This window comes from Uranotaenia lowii, chromosome 3 (genome assembly GCF_029784155.1).
Source record: "Uranotaenia lowii strain MFRU-FL chromosome 3, ASM2978415v1, whole genome shotgun sequence".
Taxonomy (NCBI): Eukaryota; Metazoa; Arthropoda; class Insecta; order Diptera; family Culicidae; genus Uranotaenia; species Uranotaenia lowii.
Window position 1 is genome coordinate 292,009,879 of NC_073693.1, and position 27,709 is coordinate 292,037,587.

Consider the following 27,709-nt stretch of genomic DNA (forward strand, 5'->3'; position numbering starts at 1 on the left):
AGACTCAATGGATGTTTATGGAATCAGAGGTGTTGCGAATTCCCTCTTAGCTAGCTACCTTGCCAGCAGGAAACAGTTCGTTTAAATTAATCAATCTTCAAGCAAACTGAGAAACCTGCCAGTTGGAGTTCCTAAAGGCAGTAATTTGGTCTCTCTTCTATTCATCTTGTACGTGACCTGCGTCTACATGGCAAACCCCGACTTTTTGCTGACGACACTTCACTGTCGTACGAACATGCTGATCAACACATAATAATATCTCGGATGGCGCAAGATCTGGACACACTTCAAGGATACTTCCATTCCAATCTTCTTTCGCTAAACTTGGACAAAACTAAGTACGTCATTTTTTAGGACAGCCAATCGGCGCATTGAATGTGAGAATCTGCTTCAGAATGTGTTTGTACGGAAATCCGGTTGTCGCAATCCTTGTTCGAATACGTCTCCATTGATAAAAATTTGAAATATCTCTCGCTCTCAATAAGTAGAACGCCTAAAATCTGGCGCTAATAGCCCTGTGCCTGTATCGCACAGGCTATAGATTCAGAATCCAATAAACTGCCCATCAGAAAAGTACGCACGCGTCTCTTTGTTTTCGTTCCCGGTTGATCGTGGCAAAAAATATAAGTTTCTGTTCGTGTCCGAACCATCGCGTTTTAATTCGTTTTTTTTTGTGCAATATACGTTTGTCCAGCTAATTAAGTCTAGTTAATTATCCCCGAAATTCCCGATCATCCAATTCCGGTAAAAACGGACTGATACAACAGCAATCGAAAAAGTCAAAACCTTCATGTACCTTGGGCTTATCTTTAACGAATTTCTGAAATGAGATGCGCATGTAGACCTAAGAAAAGAGCTTAGTGCTATACACAGTTTAATGTGGAAAAATTCGAGGTTCGTACCCACTGAACAGCTGACGTACCTCTATCAAGCTTTGTACAGTCTAAAATACATTACATGGTCTCCATCTGGGGAGCTGCAAGGAAAAGCAATATAAGACCACTCCAGGCCATGCAAAATCATTCTGAAAGCAGTTTACAAACAACCCATACTTTTCTCCACGCTCAGCTTGTTCCAAGAAGCCTAGTTATCTGTACTACGGATAGCTGCACTAAGAGACTACAGATTATTGTGCAGATTCACAACGTGCTGCATAATCCACTTTGTCACCACAATCAACATACTCAGCAACAGAGTCATAGATTTTCCACAAGACCGAGAGAAAACCTAACACAAACAGGACCAAATACAGAAAAGATGAAAAGATCCCCTGAATACTTCAGTAAACAGTCTACCAGCACACGAAAAAAATCATAAGGAACAAAGTCAGTTTTAAACGTCAACTCAAAGTTCATATAAAAAATAACTTGGAGAACTTCTTAGTATGAAACAACTGTAAAACAAACTAGATCGTTGAACATGCCATAGACATGTTTTTCGAAGTCTTCTTAACAGAGAGTAATCTTACTGGAGACTCGAAAGAAGTCCAGTTCCTTTCTTCAAACATATCTGCCTGCCACTTAAAAATTGCCTCCATACAATTTTGTTTTTATCCCTCTCCGCCATTCACCGCCACCTTCAACAGCCACAACTTGTGGAAAATACAATTCTCAAACAGTGTGTAGAAAAAAAAACTGTGTTACCATAAATTACACGAATTTGTTTTTATTGCAAGATAGGGCTGCCATCTATGACTTGAAACTGGAAAGGTGTGGATTACTAATAAAAACCATTATTTTTGAATTTCAACCTTTTTTTTCTAATTCTAAATTAGCCCAGAATGTCTGTTTCGTCATTTCACGTCATGTTGATGAAGGAAGTAAGCACTTTAGTAAAGTATAACAGCTCAAATATCAAATTCCTTAGTACTAGAGAAGCATCTTATAAAAAAGGGGTTTTTTGAATGTTTGGAATGCTAGAAAACGTCTTAAAATGCCGGGATCTATTCAAATACTTTGTAGAAGCACATTTACACAGTAAATTTTGAGAAATAATCTTAAATTTTGTAGAAAAACGCAAGTGGTACTATTCGTATTTCGTACCTTTTTTTTTCTTTTTTTTGGTTGTCAATGCCAACAATTTCATCCAAAAAAGTAAACTGTTTCTTGATTTATCCGTTAAACAATTAAAAATATATTGTTTGTAGAAAATTTTGGTGATTTTTAATAATTCATATTTTGACAAGCAATACACAAAATTATGTACTGATTTTTTTTTGATCATTTTAAGCTATCAATAGTACAGTTCTAGAAAAGTTTTGGAAGTCAATATTTTTACTTTAGTGACATGGCTCGAAAGAATTCTAAAATCATAAAAAAATATAAATCGGATTGCGGATCTTGTTTTTTTTTTCAATTGTTAAAATTTCATATTTGAAATTTATGTAATAAAAACCAGGAAAATCATAATTTTAGCCGAGAAGAACCGGAAAAAAACTTGGGAATTTCAAAACGAAAATCGCTAGCAACCCTGGAAATATTTCTTTCTGATTCAATTAACGTCCTTTTACCATCTTTGGGCATTCGAGACTTCATATCAACGTTTCAGTTGGCGGACAGTTTTTGCAAATCTCATTCGGTACAACTGTGTTCGGACTCAGGGACATCGGCTTAGAAAGCAACAGACTTTTCAACTGAGCTACATAGCAAGCCACTACACTTCATATCGTTTTTCAAAATGGGTAGAGCAAAATGTCATTATTTTTCTATGAATAACTCAACTGATCGAGTTTGAAGACGATATTAAGTGTCTTATAAACGTTATGGCTCATCAAATGAAACAATTTAAATTTTTAATTTATTCCTATACGATTTTGCTAATTTATGTCAAACATTGTTCATTGGGTACTGGAAAATGATTGTTAGGAGATGATTTCGAAATCGAAATCGAAAACGCTCACTGAAAAAGATAGTTAGTTCCTAAATACCGGTATCTAAACTTTTCTTATACCGTGGTTGAATGAAAAGGAATCTTTCGATTGCTTTGATTCAACAGGAGAAATACTTACTGTGTACTTTTATTTAGTCAAGAGGTTTTTAAAAACCTACTTAACGGAAATACGAGCCAAAACTCCGAGCCTACGAGGCTAGAATAAAATAATTGGGTTTGGATTTGTTCGATGGGTTAAGATATTACAAAATTTACCTTAAAGTAATGAACCTTAGTTTAGTAGTTTGCGCTTAACCTCATACAAACCTTCGTTAGACCTATATAACAAAATTCTGGTAAATTCACTGAAAATGAAATAAATTACTCTAATCAAGAGATTGTATGAGGCGTCGAATAAACGGTCATATCTGTGGGAAAGCGTTGAGCAACAAGAAAGATCTAGAACAACTTAAAGCAGAACAGCAAAGTTCGAAATCAAATTACCGAAATAGCTCCAATTACCGAAAAACCTGGCACCATTGGCACCATCATGCCGGATAGGTTGGAACCCGAGTAGGAACTCCGCCTAAATAAGCCCATCCAGGCTGCATGGACTCTGCTCCATGTCTCGAGTACGGTGCCAAGTGTTTCCTCCCCAAAACAGCCAGTCAGTCTAAGCTGGCGTCCAAGCGTGTATGCTGTAGTATTGTCCTTTTTTTCTCCATTTCTCCAGTTCTTGATTCCCCTCGGGTTTGGCGTTTCCCTATTCGGCCGTCCAGGATCCGGATTGAGCCTTCCGGTTGTTGTTTATGGTGATGTTGTTGTTGTTTCTTCTTTGGCGTTCTCATCGTCGTCCTTCAGCGCGGCGGACGGAACCCTACTCAAAAGTTCTTCCGGTCGATGTGGTCGTTCCCGCGATGGAAATTTTTCTCGGAAAGAAATAACATGCCCCGAACCATGTCTGGGGGATTTATCATCTTTCGGGGTTTAGAAGACGCAAAAAAAACTGAAAGAGAGTGGAGCAGCAAAGAAAACATCCTTAAATAATTCCATGCAAAACCGGAAGCCGGCCAGGCCGTCGAATTTGGTTGCGTTGAGGCTAGGGGAAAATCGGGAAGAAAGTCAATCACCGACATCAATTGATTGGGTCCTCGCTCTACTGGTTTAAACGCGCTTCCTGTCTGAAATGAAAGAAGACAACTCTCCAAACAAACGGAATCGATTGATTCTCTTAGTTATTTATTTGATACTTTCAATTAATAATCGAATGAAGAAAACTGGAAGAATTGGAACAAATTAGCTCTTGAAATTTTAAAATATTTTCACGCAAAACTTAACGTAATAAAAACAAACAAAAATCTTCAAAAAATCTACAATTTTTAGAATCTTCTTAATCACATAATGAAAAATCCTTGGAATAAAAAGCTTTATTTTTTAATTTAATGTGAATAAGTCGACGTAAGACATAAATAGAATAAAAAAAAAGAAAAGGAAAGGCCTCATTGATCTCATCCCAAATAAACATTCTCGTAAAAGATCTGACATCACTGTAAATATTTGAGTTTTTTTGTGTTGAAGATTTCTCTTTTCGGTCTTAGGGGAAGAATTGTAGCTAGGTATCATTTTAACTCTTTGAAGCATGTTTTTTTTGTTTTTAAATAAGAATTACAATTACTGATTCAGAACAAGTTTGAAGCCGTTATTTTGAGTCTTATAGAAGTTATGACCCATCATAGTTAAAAAATAACCACTTCATATTTAGTAGTTTGAAATGCTTCTAAATAAAATAAAAAACTCGTTCATTTTTAACATCTTTCTTTTCTTTTAACCTTCTACCCGTCTATTAAACTTCATAATCTCAAAAATGTTCTCACTAAAAAGTACATCACTTTCACCGATAAGACCGATAAACTAATTAACAAACATACACAACTATTGGTGATTAAAACCTTGATAAATTTAAAAAAAATAATTTGCGTTATTAATTTATTTAAAAAGGATTTTGCAGATTTATTTATTCCAAAAATTGATCATACGATAAAGCAGGATGTTAATGATTGAATGAGATAAAAAAAAAATGTGTTTCAGTTTCCAAATCGGAAGAAATACCAGCGATTGTCGATAAACTTTTTTTTAAAGTAAGTTATAAATTTTATTTTACAATTTTTCTGCATACTTTCTCCGATATCTCACACATACAATAAAATATCGAGGTAAACATACCATTGGTAATTTTTGTCTATCTCTAGAAGATTTTTGTCAATGTAAATAAGTAAAAAATATCAGCGAGTTTCCAAGATATTTTTATTTTTAAATTAAAAGAACAACTGAAAGAAAAAAATATCATTTGATGACCAAATTCGCTGAATTTTTTTTAGTAGAACGTTTTTCGCAAAATCTTAGAAGTTTTTTTTCTAAAACTTTAATAAGTCAAAAAAAAATTGAAATCAAAAAAAGGTACAAACATGTACTCTAAATTAAACGTTTTGTGAGCCTACTTGGTTGAATAATTTTACTGAATCAAAGCAATCGAAAGATTCCCTCTAATTCAACCACGGTATAAGAAAAGTACAGATATCTACCGGTATTTCGAAAGTCCCGGCCCGGTTGCCCGGATTTCATTGAAAAAAGATCAGATTTTGCAGGGATTTATTCACTTTATTTGCCAAATAATACGAAAAAACAAATTGTGTTGTGAAAAGCTTCTTCTATGCCTCCAAAATAGGCTTGCCAGATACTTTCAGAAAAAAGCGGGACAGTTCATCAAAAAAAAAGCGGGACACAGCGGAAAAAAGCGGGACATTTGAGAAAATTTAAAAAAGAGCTAAATTGTGTAGCAAAACTTATACGTTTACCATCAGCCAAAGTTATTCATAGAAAGAAAACTAAGAATTTTTTTAACGCAGATTGATTTAGCTCAGTTTTTATCAAATGGCTTCTATTTATTTGAGAGAAAATATTTCAAGTTGTTCATGTGAACGGCGGATTTTATACCGCGATAAAAACCATTGATTATAATTTTAATGGCATGTGCGGCGGAATGAAAACTAGAGAGAATTTATTTTATAGGATTTAAAAGAAAGGTGGATAGACAGGCATTAGTGCGCCAATAGGAGAAAGCTTGATAGGTGTTGAAATTTTAGGCTAGAGGGCATGTTGATGAAAAGCTCCCATGAATTGCTCCCGCCTTTGCTCTGCATTAGCTAACTATACATGAGAAACCCAGAAAAAGAATTCCCATGTATAGCGCAGATCCCTGCAACGTTATACGATTTGTCTATGTATCGTGTGACCAACATCTTTTAAATATGTGGTAGTGAATCTCGTTTTTAAGCTTTTTTTCCTCAGATTTAAGCTTTTTTTGCCTTGAGAGCATAGGAGACGAAAGCTTAAATCTGAGGAAAAAAGCTTAAATCTGTCAAAACGAGGGGAAAAAAGGGGAAATCTGAGAGATGTGCTCCATACGGTTTGAATAGCGTTGCCGCCGCCTGGTATAGCGAGCCCAATGGTTTGAGAGCGTGTTTTTACGCACACTTCAAACGAGCAAAAACGTAGCAACCCCAGGCGGCGGCAACGCTATTCAAACCGTATGGAGCACATCTCTCAGATTTCCCCTTTTTTCCCCTCGTTTTGACAGATTTAAGCTTTCGTCTCCTATGCTCTCAAGGCAAAAAAAGCTTAAATCTGAGGAAAAAAAGCTTAAAAACGAGATTCACTACCACATATTTAAAAGATGTTGGTCACACGATACATAGACAAATCGTATAACGTTGCAGGGGTCTGAGCAACCCATGGACCTACTGAGCTTTCCTTATGCGAGAACAGTTCTATCGACGTTGCCATTATTTCAGATTCGCTGCGAATAGTTGCTACTTGTCGATTTTTTCGCATTTCACATTTTATCTATTCCGCGTTCTAACTTTTTGGCCAAGTGTCAATTTTTTGAACCGTATTTTTCTTGTTGTATTTTTTCTTTTTGCCAATGATTGTTTGTTATATGATTTTAATCGCCGTAATTTGTATGATTATAATTTTAATGGCATGTGCGGCGGAATGAAAACTAGAGAGAATTTATTTTATAGAATTTGAAAGAAAGGTGGATAGACAGGCATTAGTGCGCCAATAGGAGAAAGCTTGATAGGTGTTGAAATTTTAGGCTAGGCATGTTGATGAAAAGCATATGATAAAAACAATTGTGTAATTTTTATAAAAATAAGTTTTTTTGATCATTTGTTCAAAAAATTGAAAATATCAAGAAAACTTCCATCTTTATATACTTTGGACAATTGAGTTGAAAAAGTTGGTGTATACCTAGCATATGGAAATTTAACAAAGATTCCGGCGAAGAAGTTTATCTCATATACCTAATTCTATGATTTATAATTATCTGGCGGCAACTTTAACAATATTTTTGGCATACATCGGCTTAAGTGTAGCAAGAACACTTAACTGAATCTGAAACTTACTCTGATGTTTAGATTTATTCTGTATTGTCTTATATAAGCTATAAAAAATGCTGCTTATTTTTGAGAAAAAGTTGATTTGAAAGATTTTCTGTTCATCATAGAATTCAAATTGAGACTAAAGTTTGATTTTTCCGGTGTCAGTCAGTTAAGTTTGTAAAAGTTTTACAAGAAAAAAAAGCGGGACATTTTGAGGAAAAAGCGGGACAGCGGGACATTCAACAAAAAAGCGGGACATGTCCCGCTTTTGCGGGACTGAAGGCAACCCTACTCCAAAACGATATTTTTGAGTAATTTTCATGAAAATAATCACAAAGGATTTTTGGAAGCCTAAAATAAGTTTTAAAATCTGCTGATAGGTATTCATGAAATTTTTTTAATAAAATTGGCCAGGATAATGCCCGAACTATTTAGACTATTTAGAAATCAACATCCCGGATTTTGCCAAATTATTCGACAAAATTGCCCGAATTTTGCAAATTTTCAAAGGAATGTGTAGAATTGTTTTTTGGTTGTGAATAGAAATTTTAAAAATTCGTTTTCATAAAAACTATCCTATTTTGACATACCTCGTGTTGTAACACTGTAAAATACCTGAAATGGGGTTGACAAAATCAGTTTTAACAGTTCATTTAAGGTTTTTTTTAACCCCACGATTGATTTATTATCAATTTTGGTTTGTTAATACTGATACAAACTTTATTATTTTTCTCTCAGTTTTTCCGTTTTTTGTTTTCATTGTCGACTTTTCCCATTTATTAAAAAAAAATTAATATGTCTTCAATTTTTCATTTTGCTTTCCCAATTAAATTTTAAATTAAATTGAGTACATTTTGATTATTTGTTCCATATTTCGTTCTTGAAATTAATTTTTATATCGACATATTTTTTTCAATTTGTCTATGTGTCTGTTTTAAAAATTAAAAAAGTAAATATTTTGATCGTTTCGTTTTGAAAATCGATTAACGTTTCCCTTTTTTAATTTATTTTTTTTTATTTTCATTCGTTTTCATTTAATTTATTCAAAAAAATTTCTATCTTTTTTTTAAACCCCATGATTGTTTTATTATCAATTTTGATTGGATAAAAAAAACTTTATTTTCTTTTTCTCTTAGATTTTTTGTTTTGTTTTTCGATGCTGACTTTTCCCATTTATTTAAACAAAAAATTAAAACGGCTTCGGTTTTTCATTTTGCTTCTCAATTTAAATTTTAAAATAAATTCAGTATATTTTGATTATTTGTTCCTTTTTTCATTCCGTAAATAAATTATGAAATTGGCTTTTCAATTTCTCTTTTTATCCGTCTTGAGAATTTTGAAAAATTATTTTAGTCGTTTCGTTTTGAAACTCGATCAACTTTTTTCCAATTTCTCGATTTTTTTTATCAAACTCATTTCTTTTCATTTATTTAATTCAATTTACTTTATTTTCCTTTTTTTTTTATTTTGCATAGGTTAAAGTAAACTTTATTTATGAATTTATAAATTTTTTACTTTTTTCAAATCTCTGTTTTTTATAATTTTTGGTATTTTCTCATTTTAGTAATTTCACAATTTTTATTTTTTGTTGTGTGAATCTTCTACTTATTGATTAGCTGATTTTATTTAATTTATTTTTTGTATCAATCATATTTTCATTTAAAAAATTTTGCGTGTTGATTTTTTTTTTTGTTTTATTATTATTTTCAATTGTTTTATTTGAGATATTGATAATTTTACTTCGTTGTCTTAATTTTGTTTAATAATTTTAAAAGTTTCTTCATTCCCTTATACAATTTGATTTTTCATTTAATTATTTTCCAATAAAATAACTTTTTGCTAGCAATTTTTACAATTTATTGGCACAACAATTGCACAATTTATTTTATATTTAGTTTTCGGTTTTTCTTTAAATTTCCCAATTTTAATTTCAATTTTGGATACAAATTTATTTGTTTTTTGATTTTTATTTTTGGATTGAAGTTTTTTAGTTTCCTTACTTTTTTATTTCAAGTTCTCCTTTAACCTCTTAAAATTTCTCCCTTTGTTTAGTTTTTTTCTTTGCTTTTCATCTATGCTTTATATTGTTTAGCTTTATTATGTTTTCGTTATAATTTTTCAATCTTTTCTTAATTTATATAAATAAATTCCTCTGTAATTTACAAGAATCTCAAATATTTATTTTGTTAAATATATAATTTAATCATCTCCTCTATTTCCATATTTATTTTTTCTTTAACTTTTTTCAAAATATTCGGATTTTTTATTCATATTTTATTTGTAATTGTGAATTTTTTTTTGTAATTTTATGATTTTCATTTTTATCATTTGAAAAGCTGCCTTTTTTTAGCTTACTTGAATGAGTTTTTCCATTGAAAATTGTTCATCGTCTTAAAAAAATAGAATATTTTTTATTTTATTTCAATTCATTTTTTCACTAAGTAAATTGTCCACGTTTTTTTAATGTTTATTAAAGTGTTCATCTTCTAATTGTTTCTGCTTTTAAGTAATTATTTCATATATTTAAATTTATTTTCTCGTTTTTTAATATCCTTTTTTCAGGGATTTTAATTTTTCATTTCCGGCATTTTTCTATACTTATTCCCGCATGGTCTCACAAAATTCCCGATACTCAAAAACAAAAAATTCCGCCTCAAAAGAACTGTTCAACGGTTTTCTACTTTTAATAAGTGATTTAGATTCAACAAAATTTTATATTTAAGATTCGTTACTTAAACAAAAAAGAAGAAGAAAGTTAAACGGGAGTTGAAATATTAAAGACTAAAAGAAAAACAAACTGAGAAATCTCAAAATTCTACTAGAAAATTCTCGGTAACAACTGGACTAAATAATTTTACCATTTTTGATTTGCTAGAAATTTTTAGTTGAATTTTAAAAAAATATCTTTGAGCATTATAGGCACTGAAATATCAAATTGATATTGGATTACCAAAGAACAAATATCCATAGTTCCATATTGAAATTCACTCTAGAAAACTTCGAACTGATGCTTAAATTGTTTTTTCACAAATCAGTGGATTTTGATCAAATACACATTGAATGGTTTCATTTCAAGATTGTTTTTTGTTTCGATTATAGTCGTTTTACCATCTTTATGGCATTCGCGACTATTTCAAGATTACTTTAATGTATTTGTATGTTGCTGACCCTCTATAAAAGAAAACCTGTAAGAAATCTCTTTACGCGAGAAAAAAAAAGTTCAGTCCTTTGGACTCTTAATTATCCAGATATGACTGTAGTTAGTTTTGTCAATGATAGTTTCATTATTAAATTTATAACATTTGAGTTATTATCTCATATTGCTCCGCAATTAGTTAAAAAAGCGATTCAAATGAAAATAAGCGTTAATGAGATAAATCTATATCGTGACTGTCAAAAACTGCTTTCAATTTAGAAATAATTTTGAAAATATTGTTTTGATTCCGTGAAAAAATTTCAAACAAGACCATTTTCCCGGTAAGGAGCTTAAATTCCCGGTTTTTTCCCGGTTTCCTGGTGCCGCGATGAAATTCCAATGTTTTTCCCGGTATTCCCGGTTCGCTAGCAACCCTGTATTTCGCAATTTTTTTCTTGATTTAAAAAACGTTATATTAAAAAACTATTGACGAAAGTAGTTCAATTATGTCTTTTTAAGAATTTATTAGCTCCAAGATAAAAAAAAAAATCTATACTTCTCTTACTAACGAAATGTAAATAACGAACATTTTAGGAATAACGATTGGTGTTAGTTTGAACAGAATAACACGAAAAGACAATTTCGAAAGAGTATGATTTTTTGTTGGGAAATTTTTCTCAAAAAGCCATCTGGATCAAGCGAAACAAAATAAGCCACTGCAATCGTCAAAACGATAAAAAAGGAATCGGTCAAATGAACCAAAATCAAGAAACTGTGATATACGGAAATAAAACGCCAAAAAACACAAGCCGGTGTTATATTTTTTTAAAATGTTATTTCAACTAATGACGAATCCTTTATTCAATAAACTTTCGTGCCTTAAAATTAATACTTGTTTTTTTTTTCAATATTTGTTTTCATCATCATATTTTTTCTGGTTTTGCTTTTGCTTGCTCTCAGTTTTTTCCACCTAATAATCCTTTTTCTTACACGCTATATTCACAATGTGATCTATGAAGAGTGACTTTTTTTAATCGTATGCTTCTTGTTTTCTTCGGTTGACAGAAACATATAGGATTTTTTTTCATTCTTGTATGTTTGTTGCTTTGTTTTCTTTTTATTTTTTCTCATATATAGTTAGGGAGGGTGCTCTATAGTTTTGTTTTTGTTTCCGGTATTGTTTTATCATAGTTTTTTTCTTGTTTGTTGTGTGTAATATATATCAAAGTTGCATCTTTCCCAAACTATCTCCCCCTTCCCGTTTTTTGTCTGCTACTTCCTTTTCGGTTGGGTTTGCTACCATCATTCTTGATTTATCTGCCCCAATAAGCTGCTATTGTTATCGATTCGCATGGCATTGGTAACTCTAAATCGGTCACCCGCGTGCGCTTTTTTTTCCTTCACAAAACTACACGTGGGAATATTGCACCCACTCAACAGGAGTTTTTTTTTTTGCTGTAACTTCTTTTCATTACATTCCATTTTTCCCCTCGGGGGTTGAAAACCAGAAGAGGGAGGAAAAGCCACCCCTCGATGAAATATCTCATCTATAGAAATAACTTTTCTTTTGCTCGGTTTCGTTTTCACGATTACTGTTTTTTTTCTCAATATTTTTATACAGGAAAAGCGCCGTTTTCTTGGGCGCGACATTACATACTGGCGCACAAACGCACAAACATACACACGTGTAATAGGTACAACTTCCGGTATTTACAACAGTCTCTGTACACAAACATTCGACGATGGAAGGGCGACGACACACACACGTGCTGCATGACAAACCCACCCACTTAGAAACACACTTACACACACTCACACATTCGAAGGAAAAGCTCAGCAGAAGACGACGACGGAAATTGCGAGCAATTTATAATGTATCACCTACTCGAAGCCACAGACGAGCCAAAGCCAACACACACGCTTTTAATCCTTCTACTAGGAGGATCTACCAACTGAAATAAGTGGCGGTGTACTTTTCAATTACTTTTTCGCCCTTCAAAAAAGTTGGTGTACGAGCTAGCGAGGGCGGTATTTTTGGCAAACATAGCCCCCGCAGCAAAATAACTAAGAGTAGTTGGTTTCGGTGTTTATCTTCATCTTGCTGAAATCCGCGGGATTCAAAGCATCAGAACGAGCTTAATTCGAGGTTTGCTGTACAAGTGGCCGTCAAATTATTTGAGGATTATTTTCGCGAGTGTATTTCGTGTAAATGATATTTTTCTCTTACTGTCGATGATATCAAATTCAAGTTCCACTGAGCGAAAAAAATATTTCAATTCTATATTTTTTTCGTGGGTTATGGATATTTTTTTTAATTCTTAAAAATGGAGAGAAATGCGACATATCACTACAATATCGCATTTGTAGTGATATATATGAGCTGCGAAAAGCCAGGCAATCCGTAAAGCCAAAAAAAAATGTGACTCAATGTTGAGACACTACACTGGCATTTTTGCTGTTACATTATATAAATTTCTAGAATTTTTTACTGCTTAGCATCCTTTTGTTCAAATTACATATGAGTCCATTGGAATTGAAGGGAGTTTAAATAATCAGTGTTCGGCAGAAAATGCTAATCGCTATTTAGTCCGCTAATTTTCTGAAATAAAATTCCGGGCAATAACCGGGAAAATTTGGACAAAACGCAGGAATTACTCAACAAAAATCAAGAAAATAAAACTTGAAAAAAAATTTTCACCAAAACTCAATATTAGATTTGGAATCGTAATGAAGACTTCAATTTGATTTGCCTTAATCAACCGGGACAACCGGGTCGGATCGGTCTCCCAAATTTTGTATGAAATATCCGGACAAACCCGGATGAAATCGGGAAATCTGGCAATAATATACACACAGTGGAATTTTTTAATTAGTTAGAAAACCGAAAATTTATTGAGAAAATTAGTTGACTAATCAAAAAAGCGGTTTTAAAAGCATCTACCGTTTTCAAATTAATTTTTTGAGCACTCTGGTTTGGCGTATTACCTTTGGTGGAGTTGATTTATCCGTTAGTTCACGAAAAAATTAATAAGAATTCAATACATAGATTTGCCAAAGAAAAGTTCACAAACTAATTAGCGTTTGGCGGACTTATATCGGTTGCAACACTGCAAATAATCCAGCAACACTACGGGTTTAATTAAAAAAAAAATCAAATCAAATGTGAGTAACTTTTTAATCAAGCTAAGAGAGCGATAACATTGTTAATTTTCAACGACAGGCACTTTCAAAGGTTTCCTACTAAGACCTTCATTAGTTATCAGCAGTGTCGTGGAAGTATTTTCTCGTGCCTCAATATGAGTTTTTTCTTATTTTAATTTTTGAACATAGATCGTATAAAAGTTTCTGAAAAACTCGTATAGTAAAACTTTTTTTCCAATTGAAAATTCCCGGATAACTCTATGAAATCCTTGCAAGATAGGGGAGATAAGGGCATAATGGCCACCTTGAGAAGGAAGCTAATTTAATCATTGAAAACAGTTAAAATTTGTGAGTTACTTCATTGTTTCGTGTTAGACACTAAGAAAGTCTATTTCCTAACGGGCTTTAACTTGAAAACATGAATCTCTTAAAAGGAAATCTTTTTCCATTGAATCTCTTAAAAGGAAATCTTTTTCATTGAGATTCATAGTGTAAATTAGTGTAATGTATAGCCGCATTTTCCGCATTAGATTATAAACTTTGAATTCTCATCATGGGTAATGTTTTGCCCGCGTCGCGTATTTGTTATTTTATTTGTTATTTTTTGCTACCAGACATGCTGCGATAAGTAGCGTCCATTACCAGGGGGCTCAATTGAGCCGCTACAAAAAAAATATAAAAAAAACTTGAGAAAATAAATGAAAACGTTTAAAAATGCATTTTTTTTTTTGCCAAAAGCAGAAAATCAGTTACTGTAGGGGCATAATGAGAACCCTCACTGGGGCTGTATAAGCACCATTAATCGGGGCACGATGAGCATTTTCTGCCGTAGAATCTAGCAACGAATTCAATTCGATGAAGTCAACTGTATTCTAGAGCAATAGCTTGACTTGTTTCAGTTGACGTTGTCCGATGTAAACTTGTCAAGCTGTGGCTCTCTAATTCAGTGGATGAAGTGGATGAAGTCTATCGAGTTGAATTTACTGCTAGATTCAACGGCAGAAAATGCTCATCGTGCCCCGATCAATGGCGCTCTTTACCAAGGTTGCCGAGCTCACAGAAAATCTATAATTTCACAGAATTTTGAGCCAAATTTAATCACAGAATCTGTGTCGCAGAACACAGAATTTTTTTAAATGTTCACAGATTTCACAGAATTTTAAAATTTTGGAAATGTTTTAAGAATTCAATTTTTTATGTCAATGTACATTTTGGATAATTATCTTTGAATTGGAGAAATATTATAAAATTTGTGATGTTAATTGATTTTCTTTCGTAAAATGTGAAATAGACGCAATTTGACATGACTTTTGAATGAAATTAATGAAAGATGCATCACAGAAAAGTGTCACAGAATTTTTGGGAAAAATCACAGAAAGTCTGAATTTTTTTTTCGTCAAAACACAGAATTTTTTCGACAAACTTGCTCTATACGCCCCGGGTCAACAAGATAAAATAAAAACGCATTTTTCAATTGATTTTAGTGAAAAATCAAAAATTTAATGATGGTGAAAGTTGAGGAACAATTTGTACATCATGTTTCAGTGCGTATTTCATAGATCAATTTTAATTTAACAATCATAAGAGCTTATTTCCCGGTACTCAAAAAATGTAATATTTTCGTCACTTGAGAACCTAGTTGTTTTTTTTTTTCAAATATTTTTGTAAAGATTACGAGATTTCTTATTTGCTGAAAAATTAATACTATAGGAACTACAAAACAGTTCCTCATGAACATTTATTTGAAAAAATTCGTACTTTCCTCGAAAAATGGAGTGCTTAATATGCTCCGGGTGCCCGTTATGACCTTATCTCCACTACTCTATTTTTTTAATTGAAGGATCTAAGTGGAAATTGATTTTAGCCTGAGGAGATGAAACAACTTAACACATAGCCTCCATATTTCGAGTAGAATTTGAACATTCAACAAATTAATAAAACGTTTGTTATCTATTTATAAACATTTTTTTTTATATTTCTCTTCCAGTTTCAAACATTTTCCGAACTTCTAGTAAGTTGAAATGCGTCAAAGTTAAAGCTTGACTGACTTAAAAGTTCCGAAAAAAACTTTCCGGTAAAACTTGAAAACTGGCTAATTTTCGGCTGTCATAAATAATTTGGGTAAATAATTGAGTTATATTTAAAAAAATATTTATTCTTAATCAGGCCCTTGAGACCCCATAGTGCGGCCCATGCAGCCTTTTTGAATTGAATTATTTTCTTGAATTTTTCCTACGATAGATCGCTTCAATCATAAAATACTAGTCAATAAATAGGAAATAGTAGATATGGCGATGACTACTATGTATGTATTTCACGTCTTTTTGTATGGATTTATCCCACAACCAAGACTGGTATCTCTTTTCCAGAAATATTCACATTCAATGTGTTTTTCAAAGGGATAAGTGAAGTATCCTTTTCAAAAACGGAATATGATGTTTTTTCTAATTTGAAATATTTTTTTAAAGGCTTTCAAAATTTAAAACCAATCACTAAAAGCAAGTCGGCACTTGTGACGTGGCAATTACAGTGAAACATCTTCTAATTGAATGTAGAAAATGTTCTGAGCTCAGGCAGGATATACCAGGAGAAGGATTGGACAAAATTGGACAAAAACGCTAATTTCGTTGTTAATTGAATTAAAGCTCAGCATTCAAATTGCCTAATTTCATAAAACCCCATATTGTTTTTTTTTTCATATTTGATCCAAAAAATCTGTAAAAATTTTCTCTAATGTTATACCAAACATTGCCAACTTCAGACTTTTCACTTGGTAAATAACAATTTATATTTACAACGTTAAGATAATTGCTTAAACAAGCGTTAGAAATTTTATCCCAATATCACTAAAATTAAATTAATAAAATCTGTTTAAAAATGTTAAATAAAATTTGCGTGGAAGTCTGTGATTTGTTTGATATTCCTCGAATTTCAGCAAATCTGATCGACATGTTATGTTGAAAATATTTCCTCACCAATTGCAGAAAAAAAAATCAGGACTTCGAGGGCAAATTTTAACAATGCAAAGATTTTTTTAAAAAGGTACAAAAAAAGAAATTTTAACCAGTGAATTTGAAACACAAAAATAAAAAATATAAAAGATTTTTATATGCAGAAGAGTTAAATGTTCTTGTGCATTGTAGAAAGAGCTTGAACAATTTCCGTTTCAAGGGAAAAATGTGATGAAAATGATTTTTTGCGAAGAAGTAAAAGTTATTTGGAAAAATCAATGTTTTTCAACAAACCCTGACTTTTTTTTGGTCACGGACCCAATCATTTTCGGCTGATTTTTGAAAACGGTGTTAAATTTCTTTTTAAAGTTTTGAAATTAATAACATTGATCTTTAAAAAAAATTGTAATTATTACGATTTTACTCATTTACCTAGCAAATCATTTTGTTATTAGCTATAGAGTTCTGCAAATAATTGAAGAGTTTTATTTTATGCCCGCCGAGAAGATTTTTAATAAAACTGGCCCGTTGGTTCAAAAGGTTGCTCAACCCTGTTCTAGATATTTCAGTTTCCTTCATAAAATTAAGGACGAAGCTTGAACGTCACTTTCTAAAACATGACTTTAAACCTTTTTGTAGATGAAATTATCAAGACTTTTTTCAATCCAAAAAAAATGTCTGAGTAAATTAATCAAATTTTTATATTTGGTCATCCAAACGATTTAAGAACAGAATAGAGATTACGAAATATTTTAAAGCCATACAAGTCTCACTATAATTAAAAAAGTGGAAAATTTATAATGACATGAATAATTTTAACCGAAATTTGTTGAAGAACCCAAGTGACATGTCATCAGAATTTTTTGCATTTATATTTCAATTTTTTTTTTTTTTAATTTTAAAAGAAACTAAATGATGTTTGAGAGGGATTACTTCCCAAATGTTTTTACTTCTCTTTAAAATTGAAACATGATTTCCTTTAAAGAAGAGAAAAAATACAAAAAGTTAGCTTCCATCGTCCTTGGGAAAAATAATTTAAAATGAAACGGTGAAGCAGGCGCTGACCTTTTGAGAGTGCACGCGTCTTTTTCGCACGTTGTAAATTTTTAAATTTTAGAGTTAATTTATTTGCCAATACAAATATTTTAATTTTAAAAAGATTTTTGGAAATATCGCAAAAAAAGGATAATTGAATCCACCGACTAGCTTCGTTCGCACAATTCAAACAAGTGTCATAAACTTGACTATCCAAATCGTGTGGGAAAAATAGAATTCTGTGGCTTGGATTCCTGTAATTTCGCTTTTATTGATATAATTACACAATATAATGAAAATGTTCTATTATTGAATCTAAATTGTGAAACTTTATGATTCTTTCATCAATACCGTTGAAAATTTGGTGATTTGTGGTTTCAGTTGTGTTTCCAAGACTGTGATTGCAGGAAACTAAATTGTGTAAAACCACAGTTTTCAGTGAATGTTTGCTTGAATCATTCCGATAACAAGAAAAAGCGAATATCAAGTAGTAGCCGAAGGTTGCCATAATTTTTTCAGCACGTACCCAGGCCGGACAATTTTCTATAAAACCTGGTATAATCCGAGCATTTTATTTCAAAATTAACGACCAAAAATCCAGGCAATATCCGGGCAAATTTTGTCAAAACCCATAAAATACTCAACAAAAATCAAGAAAAAAAAACAAAAAAACTCAATGACTGATTGTAAATCATATTTTAGGCTTCCAAAAAACCTTTCGTGATTGTTATTGCAAAGCTTACTAGAAAAATTTCGTTTTAGGGGCATACAAAATTTTTTACAACACAATTTTTTTTTTGCTCGATTTGCCAAATAAAGTAAATAAATCCGGGTAATCTCCGGGCTTTTTCAATGAAATTCGGGCAACCGAGCTGGGCCGGACTGTTCCATAATTTTGTAATGAATATCCGGGCAATCAGGTAACCTTCGTTAGTCAGCTGATGGACTTAATATAAAAATTCAAAAATCTAGTTTGAAGCATAAATAATGTACAGTTTGTATGTAATTTTTGAGAAAGAGAAAGTCACGAAAATTCACGAAGCCTTTTATGGGATAGAGAAAGTAAAGAAATTCTAGTACATATCGTTTTCGAATAGTAGGTGGTAAGATGTTCAAAATGTGCAATTTTTATTTTATCATGTTAGCTCTAATGAAATTTTTGGATTAGTCGCCAAATTTTGAATCTTGAGAAGTATTCTCAGGTTTCTCTATTTGTTTCGAATAGTTGGAAGGGAGTAAGATTAGCCAAACCTGTCCCAAGCAAGTGGTTCGGACCCCTTCGCAATCATATTGATGTTTTTCAAACAAAATGTTGCCTGAAATAACAAAAACTATTGCTTTCGTGTAGTGTTATATTTAGTCCGGAAAAGTATATGTATAAAGAGCAATTTATACATGATTTATTGATTTAATTTGTATATCAGTTTTCGTGTGACTAGCTAAATTTCAAATGTTAGCTCAATTTTATCCTGCATTTCGGGAGGAAGCAAAACCAAAAATTTTGCCTTAAACTTTGGATTAATAGGCGTTCGATTGGACTAAATCTTCCTTTCAAAGTTTTTGAGTAGCACTATTTATGTAGCGGATTTGTTTTTGTTTGTTTTGTTTTGTTTTATACAAAAAGTTTCAAAGCTGAGAATATCAAAATTACGACTCTCGAATATTTCAAAGGATACTCCTAATATTCCCGAAATAGATTTGTGTGGCGCATCTAGGTCTAGGCTATAAATGTCATCTAATTTTACCCTTGAATGACAACCTTTGCCCTTAGATTTTTTTTTAAGTGTTCATAACTGTTCTTATGCCATCAGTTTCGTGAAAACCTATTGTCCGTCTTGTATTGAAACTTTAATCAAAACCCATGGGACTTATTAAGCAAACAGTAGCGGTACCATGTCTTCCATAGTAGAGTTTAATCGTGCATCGCGAATCAGTTTGCGGTTTTTGCGACAGCGGGTAAAAGTAGATTTTATTTCTACTAAACAGCAACAATTTAGCGTGTTACAGCTGTCTAACAGCTAGTTACACAAAGAATAATGTCATTAAGCTGATTTGTACTGCAAAGTTTTGGAATGGTTTACGGAGTGCCACAATGCGAACGTCAGTCTAATCATGAATTTTAAATTCATTATCGCCAGTGGTAGGTCATCAATTTCCAGATGACAGCGAGTAAATTGAAGAACCTCAAGTTGGAAGTCGTTTGTATGAAAGGAAACCGAAGTTTGGAAAGAAAATGACAATAAGTTTTAATCTGAAAAAACGTTCTCTTACACAACAGCACCAATAGGGCAAAACAAAATCTGGTGCTGTAATTGATGAATTTTTTTTCGGTTTTCTTTCCATTATAGTCGTTTAAACCTCTTTGAGTCATTCGACACTTCAATTCATGAAATTTTTATTCAAACAACTGTGGTTTTTCAAGCGAGTTATGGTTAAATACCTGCTGATTTATGAAAATCTTCCAATAGAATGAATCACTAAACGCATCGAAAAGGCATAACCGAGAAGGAGATAATACCGAAAAAATTCAAAATTGAAAATAATCAAATCATTTCAAAGTCAAGTAAATGCATGTCAGAATAGCATTAATCTAATCGATAACAAGTCTAATAAATGTTGTGAATTTCAGGTTTTTGTCATCAATTTTTAATAATTCTTGTAGCGCTTTCTGTAGCACAGATTCAAACTACTAGTACAGGACTGATTAAGATTGATGAAGAAAGCAAAACTTTACGATTCAGAAATTTAATAACATGACTTTAATTATATTTATTGAAAAAAATAGAAACAGATATGGAATATATTTCCGCAATAACCAATATGTTTTGTCAAAAAATGATATAAATTGAAACTAACTCAGCTTGCATGTTTTTGGATACGGATATCGTCAATAAGTGATAAGAAATATAAAAGCGTTATATTTATCTTAAAAAACATCTTTTAAAATCCCTTTTTTTATAAGGCAAAAAAAATCCACAAAATAAAAGAAATTTTTGAAATTTTATTGAGTTATGAGAGTGACTCACTTCTTTAAAACACCGTTCAAGTCGAAAATTACCCAGCTCCTCAGATTGAAGCCATCAAGTGGCGGACAGGCGTGTGTTTGACTAAAGTATTACACCAGATTTGGTTGGTGGTGTAAATGAAAAACTGTGTCTAATTGCTCCACGCTCGGCGCATTTCATATTTGTGGCACCAATTCACACTCGTCATCACCAGCAGCATCCATCCATCCATTTCTCAAGCACTCATTTTCACAGTTCCTCAGCAGCAAGTGTATGTGTGTGTCCCTCCTTCCACGCTTCTTTACTTTTTTCTGAACTCATTTTCGCGCCCCCCGCACTCAAATCCTACATATCCTAACTTGAGCTTTCTTCACAAAAAAGCTTTCAGCTGCTGTACAAAAGGGTTTTCAACAAATACTTATAGAATAAAACGAAAAAACAGTCCTTCTACAACAACACGCTCACAGATTTCTCTTACCGCTGCCGCTTCCGATGCTGCTTCCGGCACCGCTGCCACCGCCACGGCCACCACCACCACCACCAACGACCATCACCGATCCGTGATGGTCAACACCTCCGCCGCCGCCTTGCAGGTGGTGCAGGTGATGAAGGTGATGATGGTGATGGTGATGGTGCCCTAGCAGCGGAATCGAACTGGCACTGGTCGTCGAGGTTGAGGCAGTGGTGGCCGGCGTTTCGGCACCAGCACCCCCGGTGCTCAGATTGTACAGTGCCAGCTCGGCGGCACCGGTAGTGCTGCTGCTCACGGTGCTGCTGCTACTGCTCCTCTGGCTGTTGGTGCTGCCGCCGCTGCTGCCATCTAGACTGCCAGATCCGGGCCGGTGACGCTGGTGGCAATCCGGCTGCTGCTGATATCCGATGGATGATGGCGTAGCAGCACCGGCCCCAATTATAGGTGCTGATGGTGCTGCGGTTTGCTGTTGCTGTTGTTGTAGGCAGGTGGCAGTAGCAGCAGCTTGCTGCGGCTGCTGGTGCTGCTGTTGCCGATTTGCTGCACGTAATAAATTGATTTGATTATTAGTGGTGTTGGCCCGATAGGACTGTGTTGGGGTGATCATTGTGGGGTGTGGGTAGTTAGAATTGACATTTACATTGTTGTTGAGTCGTGGCGGGTCCTGGTAGGTTCCTCCGGCGAGGCGGTGATGGGTGGCCGTTTCGTAACCACCTCCACCTCCGGATCCCGGTTGAACTGGGCCCAGATTGTTGAAGGTTGTGGTGACAAGGTTGTTGTTGTGGTGGTTGTGTCCTATGGTTCGCATCAGGTGCCCGTCTCCGGCTCCGGATGTCATCAGTCCGGTCGCACTGTTGTAGTGCGTCGGTGCCTGATGGTGATGGTGCGGATGATGCGGTGCCGGCTGATAGCCGACGTCCAGATCGTGGTGCTGCTGCTGCAGGTGGTTCGGGAGATGCATGTCGGCTGCCGCGGAGTTGCTGTTGTTGGCGTGATGTCGCCGGGTGCTTCCGGAGCGGACCTTCGAGAACACTCCGTTGAAGAGTTTGAGAGCGAAGAGTGCAATCACGGCTATAACGATGCAGATCGCGACGCTGATGTAGATTAGGATTTTTATGTCGTCGTCGATTATCGAGAGCAGGGAGAGCTGGGTCTCGTCGATGGCGTCTATTAGCAGCGCGAAGTTGGTCAAGTGATTACACATGCAGATGGTGTGGGTCGCGTTGGTGTATTCGACGTAGCATCCGTCCTCGGACCAGGCGTGATCGATGTAGTTCCAGAAAACACAGGTCGGATTTGAGACGTTCTTGGTTCTAAGGTGTTTCAAGATCATTCGGATCGGTTGAGACAACTGGATGTGACGCCCTTTACCCAAGCTAGCTGAAATGACTTTGCTATTGAGCAAACGTTGTCGCGGCTGAGGCGAAACGGCTTCCGGTTTGTCATTCTCAACTTTGTTTTGATCGCTATTGGATCGCTGCTGCTGGATGTTGCCAAATTGTGGCCTTAAGATTTGTTCTAATCTATCAAAAGCGACGAAAACTATCCGCACCAGACCGCCTTCACTATTTTCGATCAGAGCTGCCTTCGGAAGTTCAATTTGGTCGCTGCTGACCTGCCAGCGTTCCTGGCTTGAATCCGGGAAAACTTCATTTTTAACGAAGTTTCTCGTCTCCAAGACTCGAATCGAAAGAAGGATGTTTTTGACCTTCTGAACGACGTGTCGCTCCCGGAGAATAGTGTCCGCCAAAAGGAAGGCGTTGTCTTCCAGACCAGTTAACAGCGAGGTGGCCACCCTCATTTGATCTTCCACACTTAGATCGAGCCAGCTGGCGTGTTGAGAAGAATCTAACAAATTACTACCGGTTTTGACCACACTGTTTAGCAGCTCATAAACCAAAGCTTCTCGCTGCCGCTGATCCGGGATGGTTTCTATATCAAAATGCATCTTCTGAGACATGGTTTGGATGATCTTCGTCGCGACTAGCATGTCTCCTCCGTACAAAGTCTTACTGCTGGTGACCTGGGACAGGTCATTGGCAATCGAAATCAACGACGAGTCCTGCTGGTTCACTCGGATCTCCAAATTGTTGAGCCACAGGGACCGACACTGGGTCAGATCCGGCTGATATGAGTACCAGGTGGCACCGCTACTACTACCGCTAAGATTGCTACTATAACTAATATCACTTTTGTTGCTATCATCTAGTAATGATTGTTGCTGCTCCCGTTCGTACTGCAAATGGAGGCGCTGGTCCGCGGTCAGCGTCCCGATGGCCACACAGCGCCACTTGGCAATGCCGGTGGCCCCACCCGGGCAGGGCTGCACATTCGCCTCCCCGACCCGGGTCACATTCCAAAACAGGCCCCGAGCCGTCGTCGGGCCACACGCGTGACTCACATCCAAAACATTGTTCACAGCATTGTTGTTATTATTATTATTGTTATTAGCATTGTTGCCATCACTTATGATATTGCTATTACTATTCCTATTATCGTTATTGTTGCTACTGCTGCTTCCGCTTTGATTATCATCATTACTTTTGCTGCCGCCTCCCAGGTCGAAAACATTGCTTTCCTCATCCCGTTCCCGATTCGCATTCGATAAGACTGCCGTTTGCGTAGGGAAATAGTCTTCATCATCGCCGAAATCTTCGTCGTCCTCCGGCACCTTCCCCTTCCCTGCCTCGCTGATCGTTTTGATGATGGCCAAATCATCATTCACACTTTTGTTATCGAATCCTTTGTTACGAAACTGCTGATTCACCATCAGTGTTTGTTGCTTGTAGGGGGTGGTCGGTTTCACTTTCACCGCCTTTGTCGTCCCGCCTCCACCTCCTCCAACCGGAGTCGTTCCTAAACTGCTACTCCCCAAGGCGGTCGTCACCCCGAACCCGGCCAGTGGATCCGAAAAGTTCAGCTTACTGAGCACCGGATTGCGCACCGTCGACGTGCTCCAAACGATCGGCTGGGACGTCTTCAGCCAGGGCGGACTCGGCCGATTCGTCGTCGTCGACGTCTGCAACGCCGAAACGCACTGATAGTGCGCCTCCAGATATTTGTGCGTCCCCGGACACGGATCCCCGAACATACTGGTCGATGCCAGCACCGAGCAGTTCTGCTTCTGGGCGCACTTCGAGTGCAGCACCCTCAAACTCTTCGGAGACATACAGTTGACGCTCCAGTCCACATTCCCGTGATCGTTACAGATCGTTATCGAGAACCTTCCATAGTTGGCCCGTATCAGATTGATCAGATCCCCATTTTCGCACTCGATCATTAGAGTCTTCCCTTCACAGGCATAAGCCGTTTCATACTTGGGACCCAGGGCCTCCCCAACTCTCGTCTGTTGGAGCGTCATCAACATCAACAACGCCACACTGCTCCAAACGCTCCAGTGGAAGCAGCTGGCCACTCGAAACCTTTTCCGTCTTCCTCGATTATTATTACTACTCTTATTACTGCTAGGTTCTTCACTGTTACTAGTATTATTTCTACTACTAAAACTACTCCTACTGCTGCCATCGCTCCTTCTCCTCCTCTCCACCTCGTTACAACTACTGACAGCCATGGTTGTTGTTACTGCGCTAGTTCTTCGACTTCGTCGCAGCTCCAAATATTCTTCCGCTGCAGCTTCCATTTCCATTACACTCTCTCTAAAGTAGAATAAAATCTAACTGCTATTGCTTCTGCGTTACACGGTTGCTCGATTCGCATTCACGAATCCTCTTCTAGCTATTACTGATGCATCCGATGATGATGCATATCATTCCGTCGTTCGGCGACCGATAATCCAATTCTCATTGATGATGGGCAGCAGATTTCCGTTGCGGCCGCAGGACGGAACTATTGATGAAGAAAGGTGAGTTGGCATCTGCGAATCGAGAGAAAAGAGAAAGAAAAATAAATGTAAGTACTTGTTAACATCATGAACTAATCGATGGATTGGCTATCGTTCCTACTAGGTACGTATTAAGGCTAGGGAGTAGAAAATCCCCGGGAGGTTCTCCGGTTTGCTTGCGTGGGATTTGGTCATTAGGGTTGTCTCTGGCACCGCCCTGGCAATTCGATTGGGCTTTGCCTAGCCGACCAAATGATGGCCGGCGGTGGTGGTGATGGTGCAAAGTGTAAGTTAATATTATTGGAACAGAGCAGCGGGCCAGCTATTTGTAACAGTCGTAAAAATCGGAATGGCTTCATTAAAAGCATTTAATTACGAGGGATCCCGGGGAATCCGGCCCACACTGGATAGCCAGCGTCCCGGAGAAATGTACATAAAACGGTAGTAAAATTATGAAATTGGATATTGATTAATCGCACCTAGGGCTTTTTTTTAGTGCGAATCTACTTTTAAGGGCAGGAACCGCAAAAATTACCGCTGAAAAAGGTGTTTTCTAATTTATTGATGGATTTTACTAATTGATACTTCCAAGTATGTTTACCAGTATTTTTAGCTATTTAGTGCTTGAAACCACATTTATGACAAAATGTTTTGACTTTCTTACAGAAAAGCATAGCGAACGGTCAGTTGGGGATATCATTAATTAAGGGTACAACAAGACCCCACTTTATATATACCAATCGACTCAGCTCGACGAGTTACGAAGATGTTCGTGGATTTGTATGTTCCATTGAAACGTTCTTACAACCTTTTCTCCTATTCTGGGTTTTACGATTTTGATGAATTTAGTTTTAAAAAATTGATTTTTTTTCCTTTAGGTCATATCTTGAAAAAAAAAAACAAAATTGTTTAAAATTGTTCTATTCCATAGTAAATATCATGCTAATGTTGGCTCCAAAAAAGGTAGCAATTTGCTCAGCAGCAGTAGCCAGCAATCACTAAATTAATGACAGAGGCGATCGAAAATTTGACATAAGTTCATCAAACAGACGAGAATCGATCCAACGCCATCTATCATGAGCGTTTTGGAGGCTAACCCCTTGACTACTAGTGAGCGTCGAGAAATGTGGCTCTCAAACTTAAACAGTTTGAAATATTTTGATAGTAAATGAACTCGATGAAAATCAGTTCGCTTATCCTCCAAAAAAACTTACTAGCCGTTTTTTTATATTGACTTTAGTAATTTTTGCTTTCGATTTTCTTTAATCATAATCTTTTTTATAGATTAACTAGCAGACCCGGTAAACTTCGTCTTACCATGTTTAATATGATGTCCATGTTCCATTTTTGTTCTTCGACGATTAACTTTAAAAAAGCATTAAATATTGATTTGTTTATTGTCTCGCTTTTGTCAACATGTCCTAGTTTTTTTTTAACATTAACGCTTTTTACAACGCTTTGTTCTATCGAAATTAAACATTATAATTTCAACACTTTTTTTATTTACTTATCTTCAATTCGGATTATTTGTATATAGCCGAATGATCAGGTATCCGGTTCTCGTTGCAAATTCGTTTTTTTTTTAGCACTCGACGTAATCATCCAACTTGGCAAGCCTCGTGCTAAAAAATCCACTTTTTGTTACTTGTTCCATGAATAATTGTATGTTGATAATATGTATGTATCTTAATGACGTAGCATTTCGCTTTATTTGTCTGAAAAGTTTTCAAATTATGTCAAATTTAATTCTCGATTTATGCCTACAAACTTGTATGGATGTCCTTATTGGTTTGATAAGTTTTCAAGCTATACATCGCAATTTATATTGAACTCCCTTTTTCCCACTGCAATGCAGAGAGGTTTGTAACAATCATAGAAACATATCTCGTACCCAAATACTCTCCCATGTTACAATCATGTTTATCATTTTTCTCGCTATATATTAAACTTGTAGACATGACACATTACAACTTGAAAGTGATGCCAAACAGAATTTGTCATGGTATGAAATCTGGCGACTTTTTATACTGCAAATTACTATATTTTGATTTGTTTTAGCAAAAAGTGCAAATTTAATTCATATTGATAAACTGCTTTTCAATGAATCAAGGAAAAGAATGGTTTTTAAAGAAGAAAAAAATATTCAAATTTTGTTATTTGGCTGAATTATAGCAATTTTCTCTTTTTTTTTGCTGAGGGTCTTTTTAAGACTTTTTAAGGTTCAAACTTACTGACCATATCTGTTCATTAACAATCAAATGAAAAGCAGATTATCAAAAATTTAATGGATCGAAAAAGTCTGTTCATGTTTCGACGGTGGTATGAACATTTTTTTAAACATTTAATGTAAACATCACACAAAACCTTAAAATGACGATTTCTGCACCGAGAAGGCTAACAGTTTTCAAAGTTTCGTGTTTCTGTATGTTTTATCAAATTTCATTGATATATTTGCAGTTTTTTTTTTGCAGTTAAAGTAAACGTTTGATACTCGACTTTAACTGAAGTTTGTCTTAAACAAAAGACCTTCATTTACAAAGACACTTTTTATAATTTTGAATATCCACTTCAGATTCAACACGCGGGATACCCTTTTCAAAACTTTTCTCATATAATGCCGAATCATTTTGGAGAGGAAATTCCAGTAAAAAGTAGATGTTTCCTGGCAAAAAGGCGCGTTTGAACTTGTTCCACCATGTAAAATGACAGGAGGTAATAGTTTTTTGAACACTCTTCGGTCATATTCAAATTTTTCAAAAAAAATTCTGCTTCCACTGGCACATCAATCTCTAAAAAGTCTCTTCTAGGTAGGCAAAAT

At 35.2% G+C, this 27,709-nt stretch overlaps 1 protein-coding gene across 1 annotated transcript; it reads right to left on the reverse strand.

The window, feature by feature from the left end:
• Positions 1-21,341: 21,341 nt before the first annotated feature.
• Positions 21,342-24,921, reverse strand: LOC129757902 (latrophilin Cirl). Its single transcript, XM_055755287.1, has 2 exons — positions 21,691-24,921; positions 21,342-21,590 (listed from the first exon to the last, which is right to left on the reverse strand). The coding sequence occupies exons 1-2, from the start codon at positions 24,694-24,696 to the stop codon at positions 21,489-21,491; spliced, it is 3,108 nt and encodes a 1,035-aa protein (XP_055611262.1). The 5' UTR covers positions 24,697-24,921; the 3' UTR covers positions 21,342-21,488.
• Positions 24,922-27,709: the final 2,788 nt, after the last annotated feature.